The sequence below is a fragment of the Dendrobates tinctorius genome, unplaced genomic scaffold (genome assembly GCF_039654945.1).
Source record: "Dendrobates tinctorius isolate UK_male_01 unplaced genomic scaffold, ASM3965494v1 ptg000251l, whole genome shotgun sequence".
Lineage (NCBI taxonomy): Eukaryota > Metazoa > Chordata > Amphibia > Anura > Dendrobatidae > Dendrobates > Dendrobates tinctorius.
Genome location: NW_027361918.1, coordinates 10,332,287 through 10,358,771, shown reverse-complemented (window position 1 = coordinate 10,358,771; position 26,485 = coordinate 10,332,287). Strand labels below are relative to the sequence as shown.

Below are 26,485 nucleotides of genomic sequence, written 5' to 3'. Positions count from 1 at the left end.
CTAAAAAGGATCGAACCACGCGGTTCTGTGTGGACTACAGGGGGCTCAATGCCATCACAACCTCTGATGCCCACCCGATGCCGCGCATCGAGGATCTGCTCGAGCGGTTGACAAACGCCAACTACATATCCATCATGGATTTGAGTCGGGGATACTGGCAGATTCCCCTGAGCCCTGAGGCGCAGGAGAAATCCGCCTTTATCACTCCCTTTGGACTGTACGAGTCCACGGTCATGCCCTTCGGCATGAAGAATGCCCCTGCCACTTTCCAGCGGATGGTCAACCACCTGCTTCGGGGACTGGAGGAGTACGCCGTGGCATACTTAGACGATATTGCCGTCTTCAGTTCCACCTGGGAGGAACACCTTCAGCACCTCCAGGAGGTGCTCAAGCGTCTTCACCAGGCAGGCCTGACCATCAAGCCGGGGAAGTGCCAGATAGGCATGCACAAGGTCCACTACCTGGGGCACCGGGTAGGCGGGGGTTCCATGAGTCCGGAGCCAGAAAAAGTGGACGCAATCGTGTCCTGGCCCACCCCCAGGACCAAGAAACAGGTGAAGTCCTTCTTGGGCACTGCAGGGTACTATAGGCGGTTCGTACAGGACTATAGCGCCCTTGCCAAACCCTTGACTGACCTCACCAAGCAGAGGCTACCCCAAACAGTCAACTGGACAGATGACTGTGAGGCGGCTTTCCAAGCTTTGAAAGCCGCCCTGTGCAACTCTCCAGTGTTGAGAGCAGTCGACAGCAGTCGCCCGTTTCTGGTACAGACCGACGCCAGCGAGTTTGGCCTCGTTGCTGTGCTTAGCCAGGTCGACTCGGGGGACCAAGAGCACCCCGTGTTGTACCTGAGCCGGAAACTTTTGCCGAGGGAAGTGGCATACTCGACCATCGAGAAGGAGTGTCTGGCCATGGTGTGGGCACTGCAGCGTTTGCAGCCCTACCTGTATGGGCGCGCCTTCACGGTGGTAACCGACCACAACCCTCTGAGCTGGTTGCACACAGTGTCCGGAACCAATGGAAGGTTGCTCCGCTGGAGCCTTGCCCTTCAACAGTACGACTTCACTGTAAAACACAGGAAGGGCAGCGAAAACGGCAATGCCGACGGGTTGTCCCGCCGGGGCGAACCCGCTGAGGTGCGCATGGCCGATTACCGAGAGGTAATGCCTCCTTAGCGCCCTCTTAAGGGGGGAGGTGTGATGTACAATGTCTGTGAGGTATGGGGTTTTGTCTACAAAATATGATGTTTTCTGTTGTAACTTTCCAGAAAAATCCAGCCCTCTATGCCAATGCAGGCTGTCAGCTCATGCAGCACCTTCCCCCCTCCTCTTTTCGCCCATGGCTCACTCACACACTGACCAGTGCCCCCTGCCTGGGCTAGCTCTGAAACCTTAAACCAACTTCCTCTCGAAGAGCAGGGGGAAGGGATCCCTTTGTTCGGAAAAACACAGGCTGTATGCCGGTATATGGGAAACATAAAAGTCATATTACGAAAACCATACCAAGTAGAGATATGAAAATCATATTTTTGTAACCTGAGCGGTCCCAGCTTCGATACCGTGTCTCTTTCGAAGTTCCACCCTGCCCAGAACAGCTGCAGAGTCCGTGCTGACAAGAACTCCAGATGAATGGAGACGTGTGGCTCCTCCCCCCTTAAAGCCGCATGGTCTGCCTAAGGAACAATATGGAACTGTGAGTGTAATCTCTTTGTTTTCTCCACTTTTATTTTATACCTGTACTGTACATATTTTATGTCTCAATTTTATAGCAACTTTTATCTGTAATCACTGTCCTCTTTCGGAAAATAAATGAAATTATTTAGATCTGTCTCCATGCTCTAAGAATCGAACTATACGCCTTTGATAGATAATCGCTACTAATTCAAGGGGTTTGCCACGGACCCTCTTAATTTAACACTGTGAATTAAGTAACCGTGACTGGTGGCAGCGCGTTGTGTACGGCTATTACGGCTTGCTGGCAGTCTAGAAGGGTCTTATATTGCTGAGTAAGGGGCTTCAGCCACAGCATTGATAATTCCCTTACTGCAGAAGCCTAATTGCCGGTTCACAACAGGCAGCCCGTCCGGCGACTAATTATCCTAGGTGCAGTTCCCTGACTGACCTGAGGGTAAGGGGGGCGCCGGAGAGCTGCGAGTTCCAAAGTGGAACTGAGAAAGTGGGATATACATAAATCCCCGCAGTACTTGGAAGATTGATAGCAGTGGTGGGGCATCCAAATTAAACTCCCCCTGCGGCAAATTGTAGAGCGAGATTAGCTTGCTGGATATTTTTGGTCACATGGTGCCAGTGTTGGGATAACTAAGATAAGCCCCACTGCGCCTGTGATAGCCGTGTGCCGGCATTGTGTCACGCCCCTCCGTCCGCTGATACACCGGTGTCAGTGGTGGGACTGTGACATAGTGGTGACACAGGGTCCGCTGTCCGTCGCGTTTTGGTGGCAGCGGGACCCCCGTTAGTCGTCGCCCGTAAGTGGACGAACGGCCGTGGGCTGTTCGTCACAAGAACTGCGGAAGAGATCAAGGAACACGGGTAGCAGGGCTGAGAGCAGCCGAGAACAGAACTGCAGGAGCAGAGTGCACACGATGAAGCGAGGCCAGAGTGCTAGGAAACACAACAATCAGGCGCCTTCCTCAGGCGGCCGTCGGGTGGAGAGAGGCTGCGGCGTAGGAGCAGAGGCCGACTGCGGTGTGGGAGCGGAGGCCGGGTATGGTGGAGCGGTGTAACATTTAATATCTGTTGTAGACTACTACTGATTTCAAACGTGCTCCAACTAGGCCTCTGGCTCAACTCTGTCTCTAGTATTTCCCCTGGCCTCCAACCCCGCCAGTTGCTGCTCAGAAGTGGCGACTGCACAATCAACACTTGTTCCTGTGTTACTGGGGTTCAGTAACGTCAGCTGTTCCCCTGATGTGTGTCTGGCAATGTCTCCTGCTCTGTCCACATTCCCACTACTATTAGTCTTGGAGACGGGAGTGCGAGGTTCTGATTATTGAGGATACTAACCTCAGGTCATCAGCAGAACGGAGGGCGCGGGTAGGGTGGTATACTGAAACAAGGGAGGAGATGTAGGGTGGTGCTGAGCCATGGAGGGCTTTGTGGGTGAGGGTAATAAGTTTATACTGAATTCTGGAGTGGATGGGTAATCAGTGTAAGGACTGGCACAAGGTAGAGGCATCGATGTAACGATTGGTGAGGAATATGATCCTGGCTGCAGCATTCAAGACAGATTGGAGAGGGGAGAGTTTGGTAAGAGGGAGACCGATTAGAAGAGAGTTACAATAGTCCAGACGAGAATGAATAAGTACTTAGAGGAGCTTGCATGGAGGGGGCAGTGGATTGGGGTCACAGAAGGCAGGGTCTGTGCTGCACAAAACCAGCGGCGGTGGGGTGGTGCTGCAGGCCCTGGGTGATAGGAAAGGGTGTCCCAGCACTGCAAGGCTGAGAGTCTTTGGCTGGAAGAAATTATCTGGCTTCAGGAAGATGGCCGCCTCAGGCGGCGCATGCGCAAATTGCGATCTCGGCTGAGGTCCTGCAGCCTCGCGCCACTTCTGCTGCTGTGAATCCCGCTCCACAGTTCCTCATCATCATCCCTCCATTCCCCACACAGCCCTTAATCATGCCCCCTATTCCCCACACAGCCCCTCAACATCCCCCATTCCCACACAGCCTCTCATCATCCCCTATTCCCCACACAGCCCCTTATCATCCCCCATTCTCCACACAGCCTCTCATGATCTCTCCATTCCCCACATAGCCCTTCATCATCATCCCCCATTCCGCACACAGCCTCTCATGATCCCTTTATTCCCCACATAGCCCTTCATCATCATCCCCCATTCCCCACACAGCCCCTTATCACCCCCCATTCCCCACACAGCCCCTTATCACCCCCCATTCTCCACACAGCCCCTTATCATCACCCCCCATTCCCCACACAGCCCCTTATCACCCCCCATTCTCCACACAGCCCCTTATCACCCCCCATTCCCCACACAGCCCCTTATCACCCCCCATTCTCCACACAGCCCCTTATCATCACCCCCCATTCCCCACACAGCCCCTTATCACCCCCCATTCTCCACACAGCCCCTTATCACCCCCCATTCTCCACACAGCCCCTTATCACCCCCCATTCTCCACACAGCCCCTTATCACCCCCCATTCTCCACACAGCCCCTTATCACCCCCCATTCCCCACACAGCCCCTTATGACCCCCCATTCCCCACACAGCCCCTTATCACCCCCCATTCCCCACACAGCCCCTTATCATCACCCCCCATTCTCCACACAGCCCCTTATCATCACCCCCCATTCCCCACACAGCCCCTTATCACCCTCCATTCCCCACACAGCCCCTTATCACCCCCCATTCCCCACACAGCCCCTCATCATCATCCCCCATTCCCCACACAGCTAGAACACTAGTTGCCATGACATCTCCACAAGCATGAGGCATAGCTCCATAGCAACCGATAAGCCAACATCTGCATCACGTGACCTGCCGCCCGCCCCGCCCTCCTGGCATCATGTGACCTGCCGCCCGCCTGCCTCTCTCCAGTGCACAGTCTCCCGGCTGACGTGGCGTAGTCGCTCGTCCACTCCGCAGCCCGCGCTCTGTCAGGGCACCGGCCAATCAGAGCAGACGACGTCTTCACTTTTAGGGAATAGGCGGGGCTAGAAGGCTGGCGCTCCCGGAAGTGACGCAGTTCTGGAGCGCAGTGATCAGACATGGCTTCCGGAGCTGCCGTGGACGGGAAATGGAAAGTGGTCGGGAAGAGCAAGAAGAATGGGGATCGGAGGAGAGCGCTGGGCGAGAGCAACCTGCCCCCGACCGTGGCCGCCATCACCGCGGGGGGTGAGAACCACAAGCCCCAGCAACCCCAGAGTGCGCAGAGGCACTGACAGCTGGATGACAGGAGGGAGCGCACCACAAGTCCCAGCAACCCCAGAGTGCGCAGAGGCACTGACAGCTGGATGACAGGAGGGAGGGAACCACAAGTCCCAGCAACCCCAGAGTGCGCAGAGGCACTGACAGCTGGATGACAGGAGGGAGGGCACCACAAGTCCCAGCAACCCCAGAGTGCGCAGAGGCACTGACAGCTGGATGACAGGAGGGAGGGAACCACAAGTCCCAGCAACCCCAGAGTGCGCAGAGGCACTGACAGCTGGATGACAGGAGGGAGGGAACCACAAGCCCCAGCAACCCCAGAGTGTGCAGAGGCACTGACAGCTGGATGACAGGAGGGAGGGAACCACAAGTCCCAGCAACCCCAGAGTGCGCAGAGGCACTGACAGCTGGATGACAGGAGGGAGCGCACCACAAGTCCCAGCAACCCCAGAGTGCGCAGAGGCACTGACAGCTGGATGACAGGAGGGAGGGAACCACAAGCCCCAGCAACCCCAGAGTGCGCAGAGGCACTGACAGCTGGATGACAGGAGGGAGGGAACTACAAGTCCCAGCAACCCCAGAGTGCGCAGAGGCACTGACAGCTGGATGACAGGAGGGAGGGAACCACAAGTCCCAGCAACCCCAGAGTGCGCAGAGGCACTGACAGCTGGATGACAGGAGGGAGCGCACCACAAGTCCCAGCAACCCCAGAGTGCGCAGAGGCACTGACAGCTGGATGACAGGAGGGAGGGCACCACAAGTCCCAGCAACCCCAGAGTGCGCAGAGGCACTGACAGCTGGATGACAGGAGGGAGGGAACTACAAGTCCCAGCAACCCCAGAGTGTGCAGAGGCACTGACAGCTGGATGACAGGAGGGAGCGCACCACAAGTCCCAGCAACCCCAGAGTGCGCAGAGGCACTGACAGCTGGATGACAGGAGGGAGGGAACTACAAGTCCCAGCAACCCCAGAGTGCGCAGAGGCACTGACAGCTGGATGACAGGAGGGAGGGCACCACAAGTCCCAGCAACCCCAAAGTGCGCAGAGGCACTGACAGCTGGATGACAGGAGGGAGGGAACCACAAGCCCCAGCAACCCCAGAGTGCGCAGAGGCACTGACAGCTGGATGACAGGAGGGAGGGAACCACAAGCCCCAGCAACCCCAGAGTGCGCAGAGGCACTGACAGCTGGATGACAGGAGGGAGGGAACTACAAGCCCCAGCAACCCCAGAGTGCGCAGAGGCACTGACAGCTGGATGACAGGAGGGAGCGCACCACAAGCCCCAGCAACCCCAGAGTGCGCAGAGGCACTGACAGCTGGATGACAGGAGGGAGGGAACTACAAGCCCCAGCAACCCCAGAGTGCGCAGAGGCACTGACAGCTGGATGACAGGAGGGAGGGAACCACAAGCCCCAGCAACCCCAGAGTGCGCAGAGGCACTGACAGCTGGATGACAGGAAGGAGGGCACCACAAGTCCCAGCAACCCCAGAGTGCGCAGAGGCACTGACAGCTGGATGACAGGAGGGAGGGAACCACAAGCCCCAGCAACCCCAGAGTGCGCAGAGTCACTGACAGCTGGATGACAGGAGGGAGGGCACCACAAGCCCCAGCAACCCCAGAGTGCGCAGGGGCACTGACAGCTGGATGACAGGAAGGAGGGCACCACAAGTCCCAGCAACCCCAGAGTGCGCAGAGGCACTGACAGCTGGATGACAGGAGGGAGGGAACTACAAGCCCCAGCAACCCCAGAGTGCGCAGAGGCACTGACAGCTGGATGACAGGAGGGAGGGAACCACAAGCCCCAGCAACCCCAGAGTGCGCAGAGTCACTGACAGCTGGATGACAGGAAGGAGGGCACCACAAGTCCCAGCAACCCCAGAGTGCGCAGGGGCACTGACAGCTGGATGACAGGAGGGAGAGCACCACAAGCCCCAGCAACCCCAGAGTGTGCAGAGGCACTGACAGCTGGATGACAGGAGGGAGGGCACCACAAGCCCCAGCAACCCCAGAGTGCGCAGAGGCACTGACAGCTGGATGACAGGAGGGAGCGCACCACAAGTCCCAGCAACCCCAGAGTGCGCAGAGTCACTGACAGCTGGATGACAGGAGGGAGGGAACCATAAGTCCCAGCAACCCCAGAGTGCGCAGAGGCACTGACAGCTGGATGACAGGAGGGAGGGCACCACTCGTCCCAGCAACCCCAGAGTGTGCAGAGGCACTGACAGCTGAATGACAGGAGGGAGGGAACCACAAGCCCCAGCAACCCCAGAGTGCGCAGGGGCACTGACAGCTGGATGACAGGAGGGAGGGAACCACAAGCCCCAGCAACCCCAGAGTGCGCAGAGGCACTGACAGCTGGATGACAGGAGGGAGGGCACCACAAGTCCCAGCAACCCCAGAGTGCGCAGAGGCACTGACAGCTGGATGACAGGAGGGAGGGAACCACAAGTCCCAGCAACCCCAGAGTGCGCAGAGGCACTGACAGCTGGATGACAGGAGGGAGGGCACCACAAGCCCCAGCAACCCCAGAGTGCGCAGAGGCACTGACAGCTGGATGACAGGAGGGAGCGCACCACAAGTCCCAGCAACCCCAGAGTGCGCAGAGGCACTGACAGCTGGATGACAGGAGGGAGGGCACCACAAGCCCCAGCAACCCCAGAGTGCGCAGAGGCACTGACAGCTGGATGACAGGAGGGAGCGCACCACAAGTCCCAGCAACCCCAGAGTGCGCAGAGGCACTGACAGCTGGATGACAGGAGGGAGGGCACCACAAGCCCCAGCAACCCCAGAGTGCGCAGAGGCACTGACAGCTGGATGACAGGAGGGAGGGCACCACAAGTCCCAGCAACCCCAGAGTGCGCAGGGGCACTGACAGCTGGATGACAGGAGGGAGGGAACCACAAGTCCCAGCAACCCCAGAGTGCGCAGAGGCACTGACAGCTGGATGACAGGAGGGAGGGAACCACAAGTCCCAGCAACCCCAGAGTGCACAGGGGCACTGACAGCTGGATGACAGGAGGGAGGGAACTACAAGTCCCAGCAACCCCAGAGTGCGCAGGGGCACTGACAGCTGGATGACAGGAGGGAGGGAACTACAAGTCTCAGCAACCCCAGAGTGCGCAGGGGCACTGACAGCTGGATGACAGGAGGGAGGAAACTACAAGTCCCAGCAACCCCAGAGTGCGCAGGGGCACTGACAGCTGGATGACAGGAGGGAGGGCACCACAAGTCCCAGCAACCCCAGAGTGCGCAGGGGCACTGACAGCTGGATGACAGGAGGGAGGGCACCACAAGTCCCAGCAACCCCAGAGTGCGCAGGGGCACTGACAGCTGGATGACAGGAGGGAGGGCACCACAAGTCCCAGCAACCCCAGAGTGCGCAGGGGCCCTGACAGCTGGATGACAGGAGGGAGGGAACCACAAGCCCCAGCAACCCCAGAGTGCGCAGAGGCACTGACAGCTGGATGACAGGAGGGAGGGCACCACAAGTCCCAGCAACCCCAGAGTGCGCCGGGGCCCTGACAGCTGGATGACAGGAGGGAGGGAACCACAAGCCCCAGCAACCCCAGAGTGCGCAGAGGCACTGACAGCTGGATGACAGGAGGGAGGGAACCACAAGCCCCAGCAACCCCAGAGTGCGCAGAGGCACTGACAGCTGGATGACAGGAGGGAGGGCACCACAAGTCCCAGCAACGCCAGAGTGCGCAGGGGCACTGACAGCTGGATGACAGGAGGGAGGGAACTACAAGTCCCAGCAACCCCAGAGTGCGCAGGGGCACTGACAGCTGGATGACAGGAGGGAGGGCACCACAAGTCCCAGCAACCCCAGAGTGCGCATAGGCACTGACAGCTGGATGACAGGAGGGAGGGCACCTCAAGTCCCAGCATCCCCAGAGTGCGCAGGGGCACTGACAGCTGGATGACAGGAGGGAGGGAACTACAAGTCCCAGCAACCCCAGAGTGCGCCGGGGCCCTGACAGCTGGATGACAGGAGGGAGGGAACCACAAGCCCCAGCAACCCCAGAGTGCGCAGAGGCACTGACAGCTGGATGACAGGAGGGAGGGCACCACAAGCCCCAGCAACCCCAGAGTGCGCAGAGGCACTGACAGCTGGATGACAGGAGGGAGGGCACCACAAGCCCCAGCCTGCCCCGAGCTCCTGCACCATAGGGTGACATCGTCTTCACACCACAAGTCCCAGGAGGCAGCAGTGTTAGGTCAGGAGGCTGGGACTTGTGGTTCCTCAGGGTCTGGGATGCGATGTTTGCTCTGCAGGTGCAGGGACCGGACTGTGACGGCTGAGTGTGGCGAGGACTAGAAGTCCCAGCAGGGGCCGGGCGGTGAGGGCGGAGTGCGGCGAGGACTAGAAGTCCCAGCAGGGGCCGAGCGGTGAGGGCAGAGTGCGGCGAGGACTAGAAGTCCCAGCAGGGGCCGGGCGGTGAGGGCAGAGTGCGGCGAGGACTAGAAGTCCCAGCAGGGGCCGGGCGGTGAGGGCAGAGTGCGGCGAGGACTAGAAGTCCCAGCAGGGGCCGGGCGGTGAGGGCAGAGTGCGGCGAGGACTAGAAGTCCCAGCAGGGGCCGGGCGGTGAGGGCAGAGTGCGGCGAGGACTAGAAGTCCCAGCAGGGGCCGGGCGGTGAGGGCAGAGTGCGGCGAGGACTAGAAGTCCCAGCAGGGGCCGGGCGGTGAGGGCAGAGTGCGGCGAGGACTAGAAGTCCCAGCAGGGGCCGGGCGGTGAGGGCAGAGTGCGGCGAGGACTAGAAGCCCCAGCAACCCCAGAGTGCGCAGAGGCATTGACAGCTGGATGACAGGAGGGAGGGCACCACAAGCCCCAGCCTGCCCTGAGCTCCTGCACCATAGGGTGACATCGTCTTCACACCACAAGTCCCAGGAGGCAGCAGTGTTAGGTCAGGAGGCTGGGACTTGTGGTTCCTCAGGGTCTGGGATGCGATGTTTGCTCTGCAGGTGCAGGGACCGGACTGTGACGGCTGAGTGCGGCGAGGACTAGAAGTCCCAGCAGGGACCGGACTGTGACGGCTGAGTGCGGCGAGGACTAGAAGTCCCAGCAGGGACCGGACTGTGACGGCTGAGTGCGGCGAGGACTAGAAGTCCCAGCAGGGACCGGACTGTGACGGCTGAGTGCGGCGAGGACTAGAAGTCCCAGCAGGGGCCGGGCGGTGAGGGCTGAGTGCGGCGAGGACTAGAAGTCCCAGCAGGGGCCGGGCGGTGAGGGCTGAGTGCGGCGAGGACTAGAAGTCCCAGCAGGGGCCGGGCGGTGAGGGCTGAGTGCGGCGAGGACTAGAAGTCCCAGCATGCACCATCTGAGTCCTGGTTGGGGGAGGGCCTGTCTCTGGTTAACCCTCGCACACTCTCCTCCTTGCACAATGGGAGGGCTCCTCAGCGCTGACCTCGTCTCGTCTCTTGCAGTCCCCGTCCAGCCGTCGCTGTATGAACAAGGATTTGAGAAGATAATGAAGAAGCAGCAGAACAAGGAGCAGGTTCCCCCGCGCAGCAGCTCCGAGCCCCAGAAGAAGCCGCCGAGCGCCGGCAAGAGCTCCAAGAAGACGTCTCTCGGGGGCAGCACCTCATCAACTCTGAAGAAGCGGACCACACTGGAGGAGGCGCTGCAGGCGGTGAGTGACCCACATAGGGTGGCGCGAGTCACCTCCAGAGCTGCAGTCACTATTCTACTGTTACACTGGGTCTTATCCTCCAGAGCTGCACTGACTATTGTACTGTTACATCATGTGTTATCCTCCAGTCACCTCCAGAGCTGCACTCACTATTGTACTGTTACATCATGTCTTATCCTCCAGTCGCCTCCATAGCTGCACTCACTATTGTACTGTTACATCATGTGTTATCCTCCAGTCGCCTCCAGAGCTGCACTCACTATTCTGCTGTTACATCATGTCTTATCCTCTAGTCACCTCCAGAGCTGCACTCACTATTCTGCGGGGGGGATGTCGCCCCGTGCTGCTGGCGGGGGGGGGGGATGTCGCCCTGTGCTGCTGGCGGGGGGGGGATGTCGCCCTGTGCTGCTGGCGGGGGGGGGGGGATGTCGCCCTGTGCTGCTGGCGGGGGGGGGGATGTCGCCCTGTGCTGCTGGCGGGGGGGGGGATGTCGCCCTGTGCTGCTGGCGGGGGGGGGGATGTCGCCCTGTGCTGCTGGCGGGGGGGGGGGGGGATGTCGCCCTGTGCTGCTGGCGGGGGGGGGGGGGATGTCGCTCTGTGCTGCTGGCGGGGGGGGGGGGATGTCGCTCTGTGCTGCTGGCGGGGGGGGGGATGTCGCTCTGTGCTGCTGGCGGGGGGGGGGATGTCGCTCTGTGCTGCTGGCGGGGGGGGGGGATGTCGCTCTGTGCTGCTGGCGGGGGGGGGATGTCGCTCTGTGCTGCTGGCGGGGGGGGGGATGTCGCTCTGTGCTGCTGGCGGGGGGGGGGATGTCGCTCTGTGCTGCTGGCGGGGGGGGATGTCGCTCTGTGCTGCTGGCGGGGGGGGGGATGTCGCTCTGTGCTGCTGGCGGGGGGGGGGATGTGACCCGCTCTTGCTGCTTTCTCTCCAGCTGGACCTGGCGGAGATGCAAATGGCGATGGAGAAGAGTCAGACCATGTTTCCTGAGAATCCCCAGATCTGGGTGAAGGACCTGGTGGGCTACCTGAACGACAAGCTGCAGACCCCCAAGAACGAGCTGGTGCCGAGCCACCAATCCCACGGTTAGCAGTGTGCCTGCTGCGAGTAGTGCGGTCCACTCCACTGTGAGGTGGTGCGCCTGTCGCTGGTGGAGCAGGGTTTATGGTGTCGTCCTCTCCTCAGATTACCCCTACTGCCTGGTGAGCCGGGAGCTGAGGGGCGTCATCCGCACGCTGCTCCTGAGGGCGCCCACCGAGATGGAGATGTTCCTGGACTACTGCATATTCGCTATGCTGCAGCAGGTGGACAAACCCGCAGGTGACGCGTCTGGCATTCAGATGGGCGGGGTGGTCCGGCATGGGGATAAGGGGGGAGGGTGGCGGACGGGTAGGGTGGTCTGGCGTGCAGATGGTGGGCGTGGAAACAGCTGTGGGGGAGGTGCGGTCTGGTGGTGGCCGGTGGTCGGTCTGGCGGGGGTTGGTCTGGTGGTGCCCGGGTTTTGTCTGGCGGTAGCACGGGTGCGGTCTGGCGGGGGTCTGTCTGGCAGTGGCCGGGGGTGCGGTCTGGATGTGGCCAGGGTCGGTCTGGCGGGGGCGGTCTGGCAGAGAGGCCCGGCCAGTGCTTCTTGTGTATGGGTGAGGATGGCACCGCTTTGTGTCGCTGGCTGCTGGTGCTTGCAGATTGTGTAGTGACTTGTGTCTTCTCTTCTGTACTCAGGGGAGTCCGTCCACGGCTTTCGGATCTGTATCCAGGCCATTCTACTGGACAAGCCCAAAACCGTCACTGTTAACCTAAAGAAGGTAACTGAGCACGGGGCTACCATTGGATGGGTGGGATTGGTCTCATTTCTCGCAGCTTGTCACAGTTGTTCCCCATTGGATGATGCTTTGTGTTCCTCTCTGCACTTATACATTGTAACAAACTATCAGAACAGAGCTCTTCAGCTCACCAGGATTGGGCTCAGTTGTAACAAACCCTCAGCTGCGGTGCGGGCAGATCACTTAATGAGCTTGTCCTTTTTCCTTTGTCCTTGGGGGCGGCGTGCTCCCCATCCCCCGGTCCAGCGCTGAGGCTGTGCTGTTGCTCCCGGTGTCCACTATTGGCACTCTCAGCTCAGCAGCCAATCGGTGAGCTCCGCAGGTCCAGGGGGCTTTCTCTCTGCTGAGCTCGTCGATTGGCTGATGACATGACGTCAGTGCCGTAGCCGATACTGTACGCGGAGGCAGCAGTGGAGAGCCAGCACTGGACCAGGGTAGGGGGAGGAAAGCGCGGTTGTCATTTTATCACACTGCAACCGGGGATGAAAGGCGACAACCCCCGTAATCCTGCCTGGTAGATTGTCTCCTCTGGGCGTTGGGGCTGATGCACACTAACAGTTCCAGGATGGCGCGGGCGCCCCGTGGTTGTCGCTGTCGTCCTCCATGCAGCGGCCGGAGCTTTCTGCCGTCTCCGTCTTCTCTACCCCAGAGCCGCTGTCTGCAGGTGATGTCCCGTCATCCTCAGCGCGGCTCTGCAACTCCATGCCTTTTACATCGGGAATCTGTGCTGCAGTACCAGACACGACCTGTGCACTGGGGTGGCGCTGTCTCTGATTTAATGTGTCGCCCCTCTCTGTCTCTCCTCAGTACCTGGAGATGCTGCGCGCTCAGCAGAACCGGCCGGCACGCTGTCTTGCCATGATGTGGGCTGTGGGGCAGGCGGGGTACGCCGATCTAACAGAGGGACTGAAAGGTGGGTGCACTTTGGAGGGAGGGGCGCAGGGCGGGCTGTACAGCACAGAGCGGACTACAGATAGGGCAGAGCGGGCTATAAATCGGGCAGGGTGGTCTTCACAGCACAGATTGGGCTACAGATCGGGCAGGGCGGGCTGCACAGCACAGAACGGGCAGGACGGGCTGCACGGCGCAGGACGGGCTGCACGGCGCAGGGCGGGCAGGACGGGCTGCACGGCGCAGGGCGGGCTGCACGGGGCAGGACGGGCTGCACGGCGCAGGAAGGGCTGCACGGCGCAGGACGGGCTGCACGGCGCAGGACGGGCTGCTCGGGGCAGGGCGGGCTGCACGGCGCAGGACGGGCTGCACGGCGCAGGGCGGGCTGCACGGCGCAGGGCGGGCTGCGCGGGGCAGGGCGGGCTGCGCGGCGCAGGGCGGGCTGCGCAGGGCGGGCTGCACGGCGCAGGGCGGGCAGGGCGGGCTGCACGGCGCAGGGCGGGCTGCGCAGGGCGGGCTGCACAGCACAGAGCGGGCTACAGATCGGGCAGGGCGGGCTGCACAGCACTGAACCAGGAGGTGAAGAGCCGCGTAGCACAGAGTGGGGACATTTGGAGCACAGCATGGAGCGTAGCGGGTGGGGGCGCAGCGCGGTGTGGGAGTGTCATCTCCTTCTGACTCACGCCGGTCTCTTCCTTGCAGTCTGGCTCGGCTTCATGCTGCCCGTGCTTGGGATCAAGACGCTCTCGCCCTACGCCATATCCTACCTGGACCGCCTCCTGCTGTGAGTGACGCCACCTGCTGGGTGTGTTGTTGGGGCATGCTGGGAGTTGTAGTCTATTACCAGTCTGGTATATTTCCGCAGTCGGGGGCTGCAGGGTTCGGGGCAGTGTGCCGCAGCGCTGTGATATCTCGCGGTTTCCCCTCAGATTGCACTCTAATCTCACCAAGGGGTTCGGGATGATCGGCCCCAAGGATTTCTTCCCGCTCCTGGACTTCGCCTTCATGCCAAACAACTCGCTGTCCGCCAGGTAGGAGACTACAGAGGTGCGGGGGATGGGGCTGATGGCAGATGCCCCCTGCTGGTCCTGTGTGGGACTTGCAGAGGTTTCCTGGCAGCACTTTATCTCCCTGATCGGAGGTAGAATGTGAGGAAATGTTAGAAATATCCTTGCAGCTTCGGCTGTGAATGCAGCATGCGGAGCCCTGGTCCAGGCGCTGCAGTGTCGGGGTCAGGGGTCCTGTTCTCTCACACTCCCTATTATATTGCAGCCAGCAGGAGCAGCTCCGAGACTTGTACCCCCGACTGAAGGTGCTGGCGTTTGGGGCGACCCCAGAGAGCACACTGCACACGTACTTCCCTTCCTTCTTGTCCAGAGCGACGCCGAACTGCCCCGACCTCATGAAGAAAGAGGTACGTGGTCCAAGTCAGCAGTGCGAGCGCAGCAGTGAGGGCGTCCGGCAGCAGTGTGAGCGCAGCAGTGAGGGCGTCCGGCAGCATTGTGAGCGCAGCAGTGAGGGCGTCCGGCAGCAGTGTGAGGGCAGCAGTGAGGGCGTCCGGCAGCAGTGTGAGGGCAGCAGTGAGGGCGTCCGGCAGCAGTGTGAGGGCAGCAGTGAGGGCGTCCGGCAGCAGTGTGAGCGCAGCAGTGAGGGCGTCCGGCAGCAGTGTGAGCGCAGCAGTGAGGGCGTCCGGCAGCAGTGTGAGCGCAGCAGTGAGGGCGTCCGGCAGTAGTGTGAGCGCAGCAGTGAGGGTGTCCGGCAGCAGTGTGAGCGCAGCAGTGAGGGTGTCCGGCAGCAGTGTGAGCGCAGCAGTGAGCGTGTCCGGCAGCAGTGTGAGCGCAGCAGTGAGCGTGTCCGGCAGCAGTGTGAGCGCAGCAGTTAAGGCGTCTGGCAGCAGTGTGAGCGCAGCAGTGAGGGTGTCCGGCAGCAGTGTGAGCGCAGCAGTGAGGGTGTCCGGCAGCAGTGTGAGCGCAGCAGTGAGGGTGTCCGGCAGCAGTGTGAGCGCAGCAGTGAGCGTGTCCGGCAGCAGTGTGAGCGCAACAGTGAGGGTGTCCGGCAGCAGTTAAGGCGTCCGGCAGCAGTGAGAGCGCAGCAGTGAGGGTGTCCGGCAGCAGTGAGGGTGTCCGGCAGCAGTTAAGGCGTCCGGCAGGAGTGTGAGCGCAGCAGTGAGGGTGTCCGGCAGCAGTGAGGGTGTCCGGCAGCAGTGAGGGTGTCCGGCAGCAGTGAGGGTGTCTGGCAGCAGTTTAGGCGTCCGGCAGCAGTGTGAGCGCAGCAGTGAGGGTGTCCGGCAGCAGTGAGGGTGTCCGGCAGCAGTTAAGGCGTCCGGCAGCAGTGTGAGCGCAGCAGCGAGGGTGTCCGGCAGCAGTGAGGGTGTCTGGCAGCAGTGTGAGCGCAGCAGTGAGGGTGTCTGGCAGCAGTGTGAGCGCAGCAGTGAGGGTGTCTGGCAGCAGTGTGAGCGCAGCAGTGAGGGTGTCTGGCAGCAGTGTGAGCGCAGCAGTGAGGGTGTCCGGCAGCAGTGAGGGTGTCCGGCAGCAGTGAGGGTGTCCGGCAGCAGTTAAGGCGTCCGGCAGCAGTGTGAGCGCAGCAGCGAGGGTGTCCGGCAGCAGTGTGAGCGCAGCAGTGAGGGTGTCTGGCAGCAGTGTGAGCGCAGCAGTGAGGGTGTCTGGCAGCAGTGTGAGCGCAGCAGTGAGGGTGTCTGGCAGCAGTGTGAGCGCAGCAGTGAGGGTGTCTGGCAGCAGTGTGAGCGCAGCAGTGAGGGTGTCAGGCAGCAGTGTGAGCGCAGCAGTGAGGGTGTCCGGCAGCAGTGTGAGCGCAGCAGTGAGGGTGTCCGGCAGCAGTGTGAGCGCAGCAGTGAGGGTGTCCGGCAGCAGTGTGAGCGCAGCAGTGAGGGTGTCCGGCAGCAGTGTGAGCGCAGCAGTGAGGGTGTCCGGCAGCAGTGTGAGCGCAGCAGTGAGGGTGTCTGGCAGCAGTGTGAGCGCAGCAGTGAGGGTGTCTGGCAGCAGTGTGAGCGCAGCAGTGAGGGTGTCCGGCAGCAGTGTGAGCGCAGCAGTGAGGGTGTCCGGCAGCAGTGTGAGCGCAGCAGTGAGGGTGTCCGGCAGCAGTGTGAGCGCAGCAGTGAGGGTGTCCGGCAGCAGTGTGAGCGCAGCAGTGTGTGTGTCCGGCAGCAGTGTGAGCGCAGCAGTGTGTGTGTCCGGCAGCAGTGTGTGTGTGTCCGGTAGCAGTGACAGCTGCTCCTCTCTTTGTTGCAGCTTCTCCACAGTCTGTACGAGTGTCTGCACTTGGACCCGCTCAGCTTCAGCGTGTGGAGGCAGCTGTACACCAAGCACCTGTCACAGTCCAGGTGAGTGTCCGGCCCCCAGAGCGGAGCGTGCGTCACCCTGCAGGGGGCTGTCCATGTCCTCAGCCCGGGGTCTCGGCTCACACACGATGCTGTGCCCCCTCACACCTTCTCCACATTTTTTCATGTTACAACCAGAAACTTTTATTGGGACTTTTTTGTGAGTAACAAGTATAAGTGACGTGTGAGGAGAGCGATCCAGGGTGTACTAATTATTATATAAATATAAATCTGATCATTGTTCCTTGCATTAGTATTCAGCCCCCTGAGTCACTGCTATGTAGGACCGGCTTTCTCTGCAGTCTTTTGGGGTCTGTCTCTCCACCTTTCTCTGCAGTCTTTTGGGGACTGTCTCTCCACCTTTCTCTGCAGTCTTTTAGGGACTGTCTCTCCACCTTTCTCTGCTGCAGTCTTTTGGGGTCTGTCTCTCCACCTTTCTCTGCTGCAGTCTTTTGGGGTCTGTCTCTCCACCTTTCTCTGCTGCAGTCTTTTGGGGTCTGTCTCTCCACCTTTCTCTGCAGTCTTTTGGGGTCCGTCTCTCCCACCTTTCTCTGCAGTCTTTTGGGGTCCGTGTCTCCCACCTTTCTCTGCAGTCTTTTGGGGTCTGTCTCTCCACCTTTCTCTGCTGCAGTCTTTTGGGGTCTGTCTCTCCACCTTTCTCTGCTGCAGTCTTTTGGTATCTGTCTCTCCACCTTTCTCTGCTGCAGTCTTTTGGGGTCTGTCTCTCCACCTTTCTCTGCAGTCTTTTGGGATTTCTCTCTCCACCTTTCTCTGCAGTCTTTTGGGATCTCTCTCTCCACCTTTCTCTGCAGTCTTTTGGGATCTCTCTCTCCACCTTTCTCTGCAGTCTTTTGGGATCTCTCTCTCCACCTTTCTCTGCAGTCTTTTGGGATCTCTCTCTCCACCTTTTACAATGCAGTCTTTTGGGATCTCTCTCTCCACCTTTCTCTGCAGTCTTTTGGGGTCTGTCTCTCCACCTTTCTCTGCAGTCTTTTGGGGTCTGTCGCTTCAGCTTTCCCTGCAGTCTTTTGGGATCTGTCTCTCCCACCTTTCTGTGCAGTCTTTTGGGATCTGTCTCTCCACCTTTCTGTGCAGTCTTTTGGGGTCTGTCTCCACCTTTCTCTGCAGTCTTTTGGGGTCTGTCTCTCCACCTTTCTCTGCAGTCTTTTGGTGTCTGTCGCTTCAGCTTTCTCTGCAGTCTTTTGGGATCTGTCGCTTCAGCTTTCTCTGCAGTCTTTTGGGATCTGTCTCTCCACCTTTCTCTGCAGTCTTTTGGGGTCTGTCTCTCTCCACCTTTCCCTGCAGTCTTTTGGGATCTGTCTCTCCACCTTTCTCTGCAGTCTTTTGGGGTCTGTCTCTCTCCACCTTTCTCTGCAGTCTTTTGGGGTCTGTCTCTCCACCTTTCTCTGCAGTCTTTTGGGGTCTGTCGCTTCAGCTTTCTCTGCAGTCTTTTGGGATCTGTCGCTTCAGCTTTCTCTGCAGTCTTTTGGGGTCTGTCTCTCCACCTTTCTCTGCAGTCTTTTGGGGTCTGTCTCTCTCCACCTTTCCCTGCAGTCTTTTGGGATCTGTCTCTCCACCTTTCTCTGCAGTCTTTTGGTGTCTGTCTCTCCACCTTTCCCTGCAGTCTTTTGGGGTCTGTCTCTCCACCTTTCTCTGCAGTCTTTTGGGGTCTGTCTCTCCACCTTTCTCTGCAGTCTTTTGGGGTCTCTCTCCCACCTTTCTCTGCAGTCTTTTGGGGTCTGTCTCTCCACCTTTCTCTGCAGTCTTTTCGGGTCCGTCTCTCCACTCTGCAGTCTTTTGGGGTCTGTCTCTCCACCTTTCTCTGCAGTCTTTTGGGGTCTGTCACTTCAGCTTTCTCTGCAGTCTTTTGGGGTCTGTCACTTCAGCTATCCCTGCAGTCTTTTGGGGTCTGTCTCTCCACCTTTCTCTGCAGTCTTTTGGGGTCTGTCTCTCCAGCTTTCTCTGCAGTCTTTTGGGGTCTGTCTCTCCCACCTTTCTCTGCAGTCTTTTGGGTTCTGACCTTTTTCTGCAGTCTTTTGGGGTCTGTCTGTCTTACCTTTCTCTGCAGTCTTTTGGGATCTGTCTCTCCACCTTTCTCTGCAGTCTTTTAGGGTCTGTCTCTCCACCTTTCTCTGCAGTCTTTTGGGATCTGTCTCTCCACCTTTCTCTGCAGTCTTTTGGGATCTGTCTCTCCACCTTTCTCTGCAGTCTTTTGGGATCTGTCTCTCCACCTTTCTCTGCAGTCTTTTGGGGGTCTGTCTCTCCACCTTTCCCTGCAGTCTTTCGGATCTGTCTTTCCATCTTTCTCTGCAGTCTTTTGGGGTCTGTCTCTCCACCTTTCTCTGCAGTCTTTTGGGATCTGTCTCTCCACCTTTCTCTGCAGTCTTTTGGGATCTGTCTCTCCACCTTTCTCTGCAGTCTTTTGGGATCTGTCTCTCCATCTTTCTCTGCAGTCTTTTGGGGTCTGTCTCTCCACCTTTCCCTGCAGTCTTTGGGATCTGTCTTTCCATCTTTCTCTGCAGTCTTTTGGGGTCTGTCTCTCCACCTTTCTCTGCAGTCTTTTGGGGTCTGTCTCCCCAGCTTTGCACATTTAGAGGTGACATTTTGCCCCCTCGCTCTCGCTCAGTGACATTGGATGGAGACATCTGTGATCAGTAATTTCCGCGTCTGGTCACAGATTCTCTGGGATTTGGGTCTGGACGGTGACTGCGCCGCTCACACACAGGAATCTGCTCTGATCTAAACCTCCATTGTGGCTCTGGCGGGATGTTTGGGGTCATTCTCCTGCTGGAAGGTGAACCTGCACCCCAGTCTCCAGCCATTTGCAGCCTCTAACAGGATTACCCTGTATGTAGCTCTATCCATCTTCCCACCAACTCTCACCATCTTCCCTGCCCCTGCTGAAGAAAAGCCTCCCCACAGCAAGATACTGCCACCGCCATGTGTGACCATGGGGATGGTGGTTTCAGGGTGATGTGTAGTGTTAGTTTTCTGCCACTGTCAAAGGTATTGATTTGTCAGGATTTTCTTAATCCCTGAAATCACAGGCCTGGAAGGTCATGAGTACCACCCGCTGTGATCTTTAGAGCGTACCGCTCTCTGCTGCCCCCTATCATCCGGACAATTACACGATTGGCCGACTATCAGTGGAGAAGGCCTCAGCCTGTTCGCACCGCTAGGCCGGCTATCAGAATATTAGTGGTGAGCTCACGGCATATACACCTCCAGACTCCAACACATGGAATATGTGTACACACCCCGGTACGGTCACAGCCAGCTCACCGACAACCCCAGGCTACTCGCCGCCACCACCACTCTGTCTCGGTTGAATGGACCCCGTACGGTTGCTTATGGCTTTGAGGCGTAGTTTCCAGAACAGAAGGAACAGAACTATTCAATTTTATATTCCAAAGGGAGGCAGTGTGTATGAAAAACATACAAGAGATTTTACAAGGTGGAAAAAATACAGCATATAGAGGTACAGAAAGTAAAAGGGATAATCAGGAGAACTGACTACACCGATCACAGAGACGATCCAGTTTAGCCGAAGGAGATCCCAAGAGGGAAAAAAACACCAGATTCCCGTGCTGCTATATTTCAACCATCAAATAGAGGAAATCCAGTAGATTGTAGAAATTGGTTCCAATATCAGTACTTTATTTATGGTACATACAGAGACAACGCGTTTCGAGGTCCATTCAGTGACCTCTTCTTCAGGTCGAATGTACATTCGACCTGAAGTTCTGATATTGGAACCAATTTCTACAATCTACTGGATCTCCTCTATTTGATGGCTGAAATATAGCAGCCCGGGAATCTGGTGTTTTTTTTCCCTCTTGGGATTTCCTCTTTGAGCAATGGAAGCAGACGCTGTCTGTCTACACCAACCTGCAGCTTCATTGCATGTGACTAAGCGCACAACTATTGAGGGTGAGTACCCTGCACTATTTAATTTATATCTGCACTGGTAAGGCCCTATGGGCGCGCTTTTGTGTTTTATTTTATCTTTACATACATGACATGTAACGCTGTACGAACACTGATAATTGGGATCGATCTTTTATCAGACCCCGAGTCCCACCCACACACCCCCTCTATGATGACCTCACAAGGGCCGGTGTTATGATTGAGTCACCGAGGAGGAAAAAACAAAACACAAGCTCAGCCCAGAAAATCAGAGAGGTTGGAAACTAGTGGATTGCAGACCCCTAATCCTATCACACAACTAGCAGTAGCCGTGGAGTGTTCCTACGGTGATCCTAGACACCTCGTCACAGCCGGAGATCTAAATAAGCCTAAAGAGAGAAAAGAGAAAAACTGACTGCCCTAGAGCAGACCCCAAAGCAATAGGCAGCCCCCAACATATAATGACGGTGAAGCAAGATGAAAACACTAACACAGATAGAAAGATAGGTTGAGCAAACGATGGGGCCCAAGCTAACTAAAAAGGACAGGACAGAAAAGCTGCTGTCTGCAATCCGAAAAAACCCTGCTAAAAATATTAGCAACACAACTGATAAGCAAAAAGTATCCTGAAGTCACTAGACTTCAAACCCTATATCAGCACTCAGAATATTCTGAAAGCAGAGCAGAAGAGAACACTGATCAAGGAATAAGAATCCAGCACACCCCCAGCCGGGGATGGCTGAACTCAAAAAAACAAGGTATACAAAAACAAAACTAATAAGGTCAGTAGCAGAGCAAAAACTTATCTTTGGGAAGCAGGAATCAGACTGGTCTCCAAGAATCCAGCAGAGAAATCACCAGCCACTCAGAAAGGCGTCGGCTGCCTTATATCCAGTCTGAAGTTCCGGTTACCCAGTCACAATCCACCTGATCAGGTGTTTGGTTTCTTTCATCCAAATCAGCCTCACTACCTTCCTTCACCAGAAGAGGGAGATCCTCGGACACAAAAGGTGAATGAACAGATGAGCTCACAACAGGCCGGGTTGTGGGCCGGACTCAGCCCGTCATAATTTTAAGAAATCGCAATTTATGTAATAACTCCTCTTAGTGCGATCACAGGAGATCCAGCCTGATGCCATCTGTTGTATCGGGATTTTATCTACGCTGAGAGACCAATCATGGCCGAGCTGCTGGGGGTTATATGGCCCCTATGGGTTTGGGGCTGTTTGATCGGGTTTATAGTTAAGAGAAAATGTACGTCTCATTAATATTGGATGGATAGAAATTCCAATATTCTGTATTTCTCTCCCGGAGACTCACTGTCTGCAGGGACCATGGCTGTGTGTAAAGGGGGCGAGATCTTCCTTTGATCCCGTCAGATCCTAATAACCTTTTCCTGTCTCTCTATCTATGGACAATACTCGTCCTCTTCAGTCACCCGGGAATAAAGAGGACTCCTCCTCGCATTGTAATTAATCTGCTTCACATCTGTCACTGCCATTTTACATAAGGACAGGCTTGAGTGCTAGCTCCTGGGGACAAATGGTAGATGAAAGAAAAAGGGCCTATGAGCAGGGCTGCCACTAGGAATTTTGGGGCCCCATACTGGCAAAATTTTCACGACCCCCTTGAGACTCCGCCAAGGCTCCACCCCAGCCTTGCCTCCACCCCTCAAACTGTCCACAGTCAAAAGATTGTTTAAATCTGCCACGACGACAAGGTAGACGCTTATGGCCGGGCCCTACTCTACTCTAACCTATTAAACATTTGTTACATTATCCAATACAATTTAGGTAAATTTTTATTTATTTTTCAATTTTTAAAATGACCAATAATATCACATAAAGGGGACAAATACCAGCGCACCTTGACCAGACACCATATTACCACCACAGTGACCGAATAATGACACATACAAGGAACAAATATCACCACACCATGTCCAGACCACATAGTGACCAAATAATAGAACATACAAGGAACAAATGCCACCACAAAATGTCCAGACCATATATTGCCACCATATGATAACCAATAATGCCACATACAATGATCAAATACCACCACACCATGACCAGACCACATATTAGCACCTCATAGTGACCAAATAATAGCACATACAAGGAAAAAATACCGCCACACCATGGTCAGACAGTATTTTACCACCACATAGTGACAATACTACAATGCTGATCAGTATTAAAAAAACATTAAAAAAATACTAATGTCAGCATAAGTGCCATTATACACAGGAGGTCTGTACTTAGTATGCAGTGTTTGTGTACAGGTAATACAGTGATCATGGTGACATTGTACACACGACTGCTGTATATAGTATTCAGTGTATAGTGTCAGTGTACAGGTAACACACTGACTCACAAGTGATGTCTCTATGTGAAGTCCATCATCTTTGCTTTTAATCTTCATCCAGCACAGACTGACATCACTTCTTCCAGCCAGGGCTCATCTCTGCAGGAAATAACACAGTTATCTATAGCACCGCTTGCAGAACACATTACTTATTTTTTTCCCAAATTCTAAACTACACCAGATGAAGAAAAAAAGGCGACATAGTGTGGCTCTGCACAGTAACAGGACTGCCCACCCATTTAAAACAGTATCCTCAAAAAATAAATACATCACTGCAGTAATAATATCCCTTAATTAGCCCCTATGGTAATAACCCCCATTCTGGCCCTTGTGTGTCTCATTTCTGGCTACAGCCATATGTTCCTGCCCCCATGTGATGTCCCATCCTGCCCCATCTGTCCCATGATCCTGCCCCATCTGTCCCATGATCCTGCCCCATCTGTCTCCATCTGTCTCCATCCTACCCCATCTGTCTCCATCTGTCTCCATCCTACCCCATCTGTCTCCATCCTGCCCCATGATCCTGCACCATCTGTCTCCATCCTGCCCCATGATCCTGCACCATCTGTCTCCATCCTGCCCCATGATCCTGCACCATCTGTCTCCATCCTGCCCCATGATCCTGCACCATCTGTCTCCATCCTGCCCCATGATCCTGCACCATCTGTCTCCATCCTGCCCCATGATCCTGCACCATCTGTCTCCATCCTGCCCCATATTCCTGCTCCATCGATCTCCATCCTGCACCATGTCTACAGTCTTCCCAGTGTCTCCATTCTGCCCCCTTGTCTCCATTCTGCCCCCTTGTCTCCATTCTGCCCTCTTGTCTCCATTCTGCCCTCTTGTCTCCATTCTGCCCCTTATCTCCATTCTGCCCCATGTCTCCATTCTGCCCTGGGCAACATTGGAATGCAGGCCCCCTGCTGCCCTGTTGGAATGTGGACCCCCCCTGGGGTGGGGCCCTGTTAGAATTCTGCGGCCCTCCCCTGCCTGCCCTGGGCCGTTGGTGGAATGCTGTGGTCCCCCCTGCCTGCCCTGGGCCCTGTTGGTGGAATTCTGTGGCCCCCCTGCCTGCCCTGGGCCCTGTTGGAGAAATGCTGTGGGCCCCCCCTGCCTGCCCTAGGCCGGGGCCCTGTTGGAATGCTGCGCCTCACCTGCCTGCCCTGGGCCCTGTTGGTGGAATGCTGTGGGCCCCCCTACCTGCCCTGGGTCCTGTTGGTGGAATGCTGTGGCCCCCCCTGCCTACCCTGGGCCCTGTTGGAGAAATGCTGTGGGCCCCCCCGCCTGCCCTCGGCCAGGGCCCTGTTGGAATACTGCGCCCCACCTGCCTGCCCTGGCCCTGTTGGTGGATTGCTGCACCCCCTGCCTGCCCTGGGCCCTGTTGGAGGAATGCTGTGGCCCCCCCTGCCTGCCCTGGGCCCTGTTGGAGAAATGCTGTGGCCCCCCCTGCCTGCCCTGGGCCCTGTTGGAGAAATGCTGTGGGCCCCCCTGCCTGCCCTCGGCCGGGGCCCTGTTGGAATACTGCGCCCCACCTGCCTGCCCTGGCCCTGTTGGTGGAATGCTGCACCCCCCGCCTGCCCTGGGCCCTGTTAATGTAATGCTGTGGCCCCCCTATCTGCCCTGGGCCCTGATAATGGAATGCTGTGGCCCCCCTACCTCCCCTGGGTCCTGTTGGTGGAATGCTGTGCCCCCCCGCCTGCCCTTGGCCCTGTTGGTAGAATGCTGTGGGGGCTCCCTGCCTGCTCTGTTCACTGTTGGTGGAATGCTGCGGCTCCCCTGCCTGCCATGGGCCTTGTTGGTGGAATGCAGCGGCCCCCCCTGCCTGCCCGCCCAGGGCAGTGTTGGTGGAATGCTGCGGCTCCCCCTGCCTGCCCTGGGCCCTGTTGGTGGAGTGCTGCGGCCCCCCCTGCCTGCCCTGGGCCCTGTTGGCGGAATGCTGTGGCCCCCCCTGCCTGCCCTGGGCCTTTTGATGGAATGCTGTGGCCCCCCTGCCTCCTCTGGGCCCTGTTGGAATGTTGCGGCCCCCCCAGTGCCTGCCCTGGGCCCTGCTGGTGGAATGCTGCGGCCCCCCTTGCCTGCCCTGGGCCCTGTTGGTGGAATGCTGTGAGCTCCCCCTGCCTGCCCTGGGCCGGGGCCCTGTTGGAATGCTGCAGTCCCCCCCCCCCCTCCCTGCTCTGGGCCCTGTTGGTGGAATGCTGCGGCCCTCTGCCTGCCCTGGGCCCTGTTGGTGGAATGCTGCGGGCCCCCCGCCTGTCCTGGGCCGGGGCCTTGTTGGAATGCTGTGGCCCCCCTGCTCAACCTGGGCCCTGTTGGTGGAATGCTGCGCCCCCTCCCTGCCTGCCCTGGGCCGGGTCCCTGTTGGAATGCAGGCCCAGACCCACTGCCGCCACACCACCGGAGACAGAGAGACTCTGAAAGAGTACTCACCCTGCTCACCTGCCACCTCCACCTGCACGTCCAATCCGCACGCCGCTGCCTCTACTCTTCTGGTCTGGTCTGCGCCTCACCTTGCTGTCCGCCATCTTCTGCTCCCACGTGGCACAGCGCACACTGCTCTGCTCCGAAATGAGGAAGTGCAGCAGAGAAGCGTTTGACATCACGTGAGGCTGACTGGACCATGATGCACCGGGCCGTAGCTTAAAGCTACAGTGCCTGCCCATTTCCTTTCACTGGCTGGGAGTTATGAATATAAAGCGGCGAAGCTTGAACAAAATGTCGGGGGCCCCAAGCATGGAACGGGCTGCCAGCGTGCTCGGGCCCCCCTTATCACCAGGCCCCATACAGTACTAAGGGCTGTAATGCCCTGATGGCGGCCCTGCCTATGAGGGACCTCAAGGATTTGTAATATTTTCTATGACGGCTACACACAGCGTTTTCCTTTGGTGTCATCTGCTGCTCTTCCATAAAGACCAGATTTGTAGAGTATACTACTTATTAGTTGTCCTGTGAGCAGAATCTCCCCTCTGAGTTGGTCGTACTAGTGCTTCTGGTCAGTCTGGGTTTGGGCCATATTGTCATGCACCAGCCGCATCAAGACCATCTTCTTGTCCTGGAAGCGCACAACATATTCGATGACCGTAACTCCAGGGGTGGTCAAGTCCCCTTCTCATAACCTTTCTCACCAAAGCCAGGGGCCTCCGCACACACAGCTCATACAGGAGCTCAAAGGGGAGAACTCCGTTGAGGCCTGTGGAGCCCTCCCGATAGGCAAATAACAGGTGTGGGAGGTACCGCTTCCAGTCTCTCCCAACATCTTAAGCATCTGCTTCAAGGTGCCATTGAACCGCTCACACAGACCATTAGTCTGTGGGTGGTATGGGCTGGCCACCAGATGTTGCACATGTATTTGCTTACAGAGGGGCTCTATCAGCTACGACATGAACTGAGTCCCCCAGTCAGTGAGCATTTCCTGGGGAAACCCCACTTGGGAGAAAATCTTCAGTAAGGAGGCGGTAGCCACCTTGTCGGCCCGAATGGACGACAAAGCTACTGCTTCCGGGTACCGGGTGGCATAATCTACTATAATCAGTATGAAGCATTTCCCGGAGCGGCTGGGAATGGACAGCGGTCTAGTGAGATCCACAGCTACCCTATTGAAAGGCTCTTCAATGATGGGCAGACTTAC

General features: G+C 57.6%; 1 protein-coding gene across 1 annotated transcript in view; it reads left to right on the top strand.

The window, feature by feature from the left end:
* Positions 1–4,617: 4,617 nt before the first annotated feature.
* TMEM214 (transmembrane protein 214) overlaps positions 4,618–26,485 on the top strand; it is a 42,292-nt gene continuing 20,424 nt past the window's right edge. The window contains exons 1-10 of the mRNA XM_073557861.1: positions 4,618–4,876; positions 10,337–10,542; positions 11,471–11,621; positions 11,722–11,856; positions 12,256–12,338; positions 13,164–13,269; positions 13,950–14,031; positions 14,177–14,278; positions 14,520–14,661; positions 16,496–16,587. Of these exons, the coding sequence (XP_073413962.1) occupies positions 4,750–4,876; positions 10,337–10,542; positions 11,471–11,621; positions 11,722–11,856; positions 12,256–12,338; positions 13,164–13,269; positions 13,950–14,031; positions 14,177–14,278; positions 14,520–14,661; positions 16,496–16,587 (1,226 nt within the window). The 5' untranslated portion in view covers positions 4,618–4,749. The remainder of the gene's footprint in view (positions 4,877–10,336; positions 10,543–11,470; positions 11,622–11,721; positions 11,857–12,255; positions 12,339–13,163; positions 13,270–13,949; positions 14,032–14,176; positions 14,279–14,519; positions 14,662–16,495; positions 16,588–26,485) is intronic.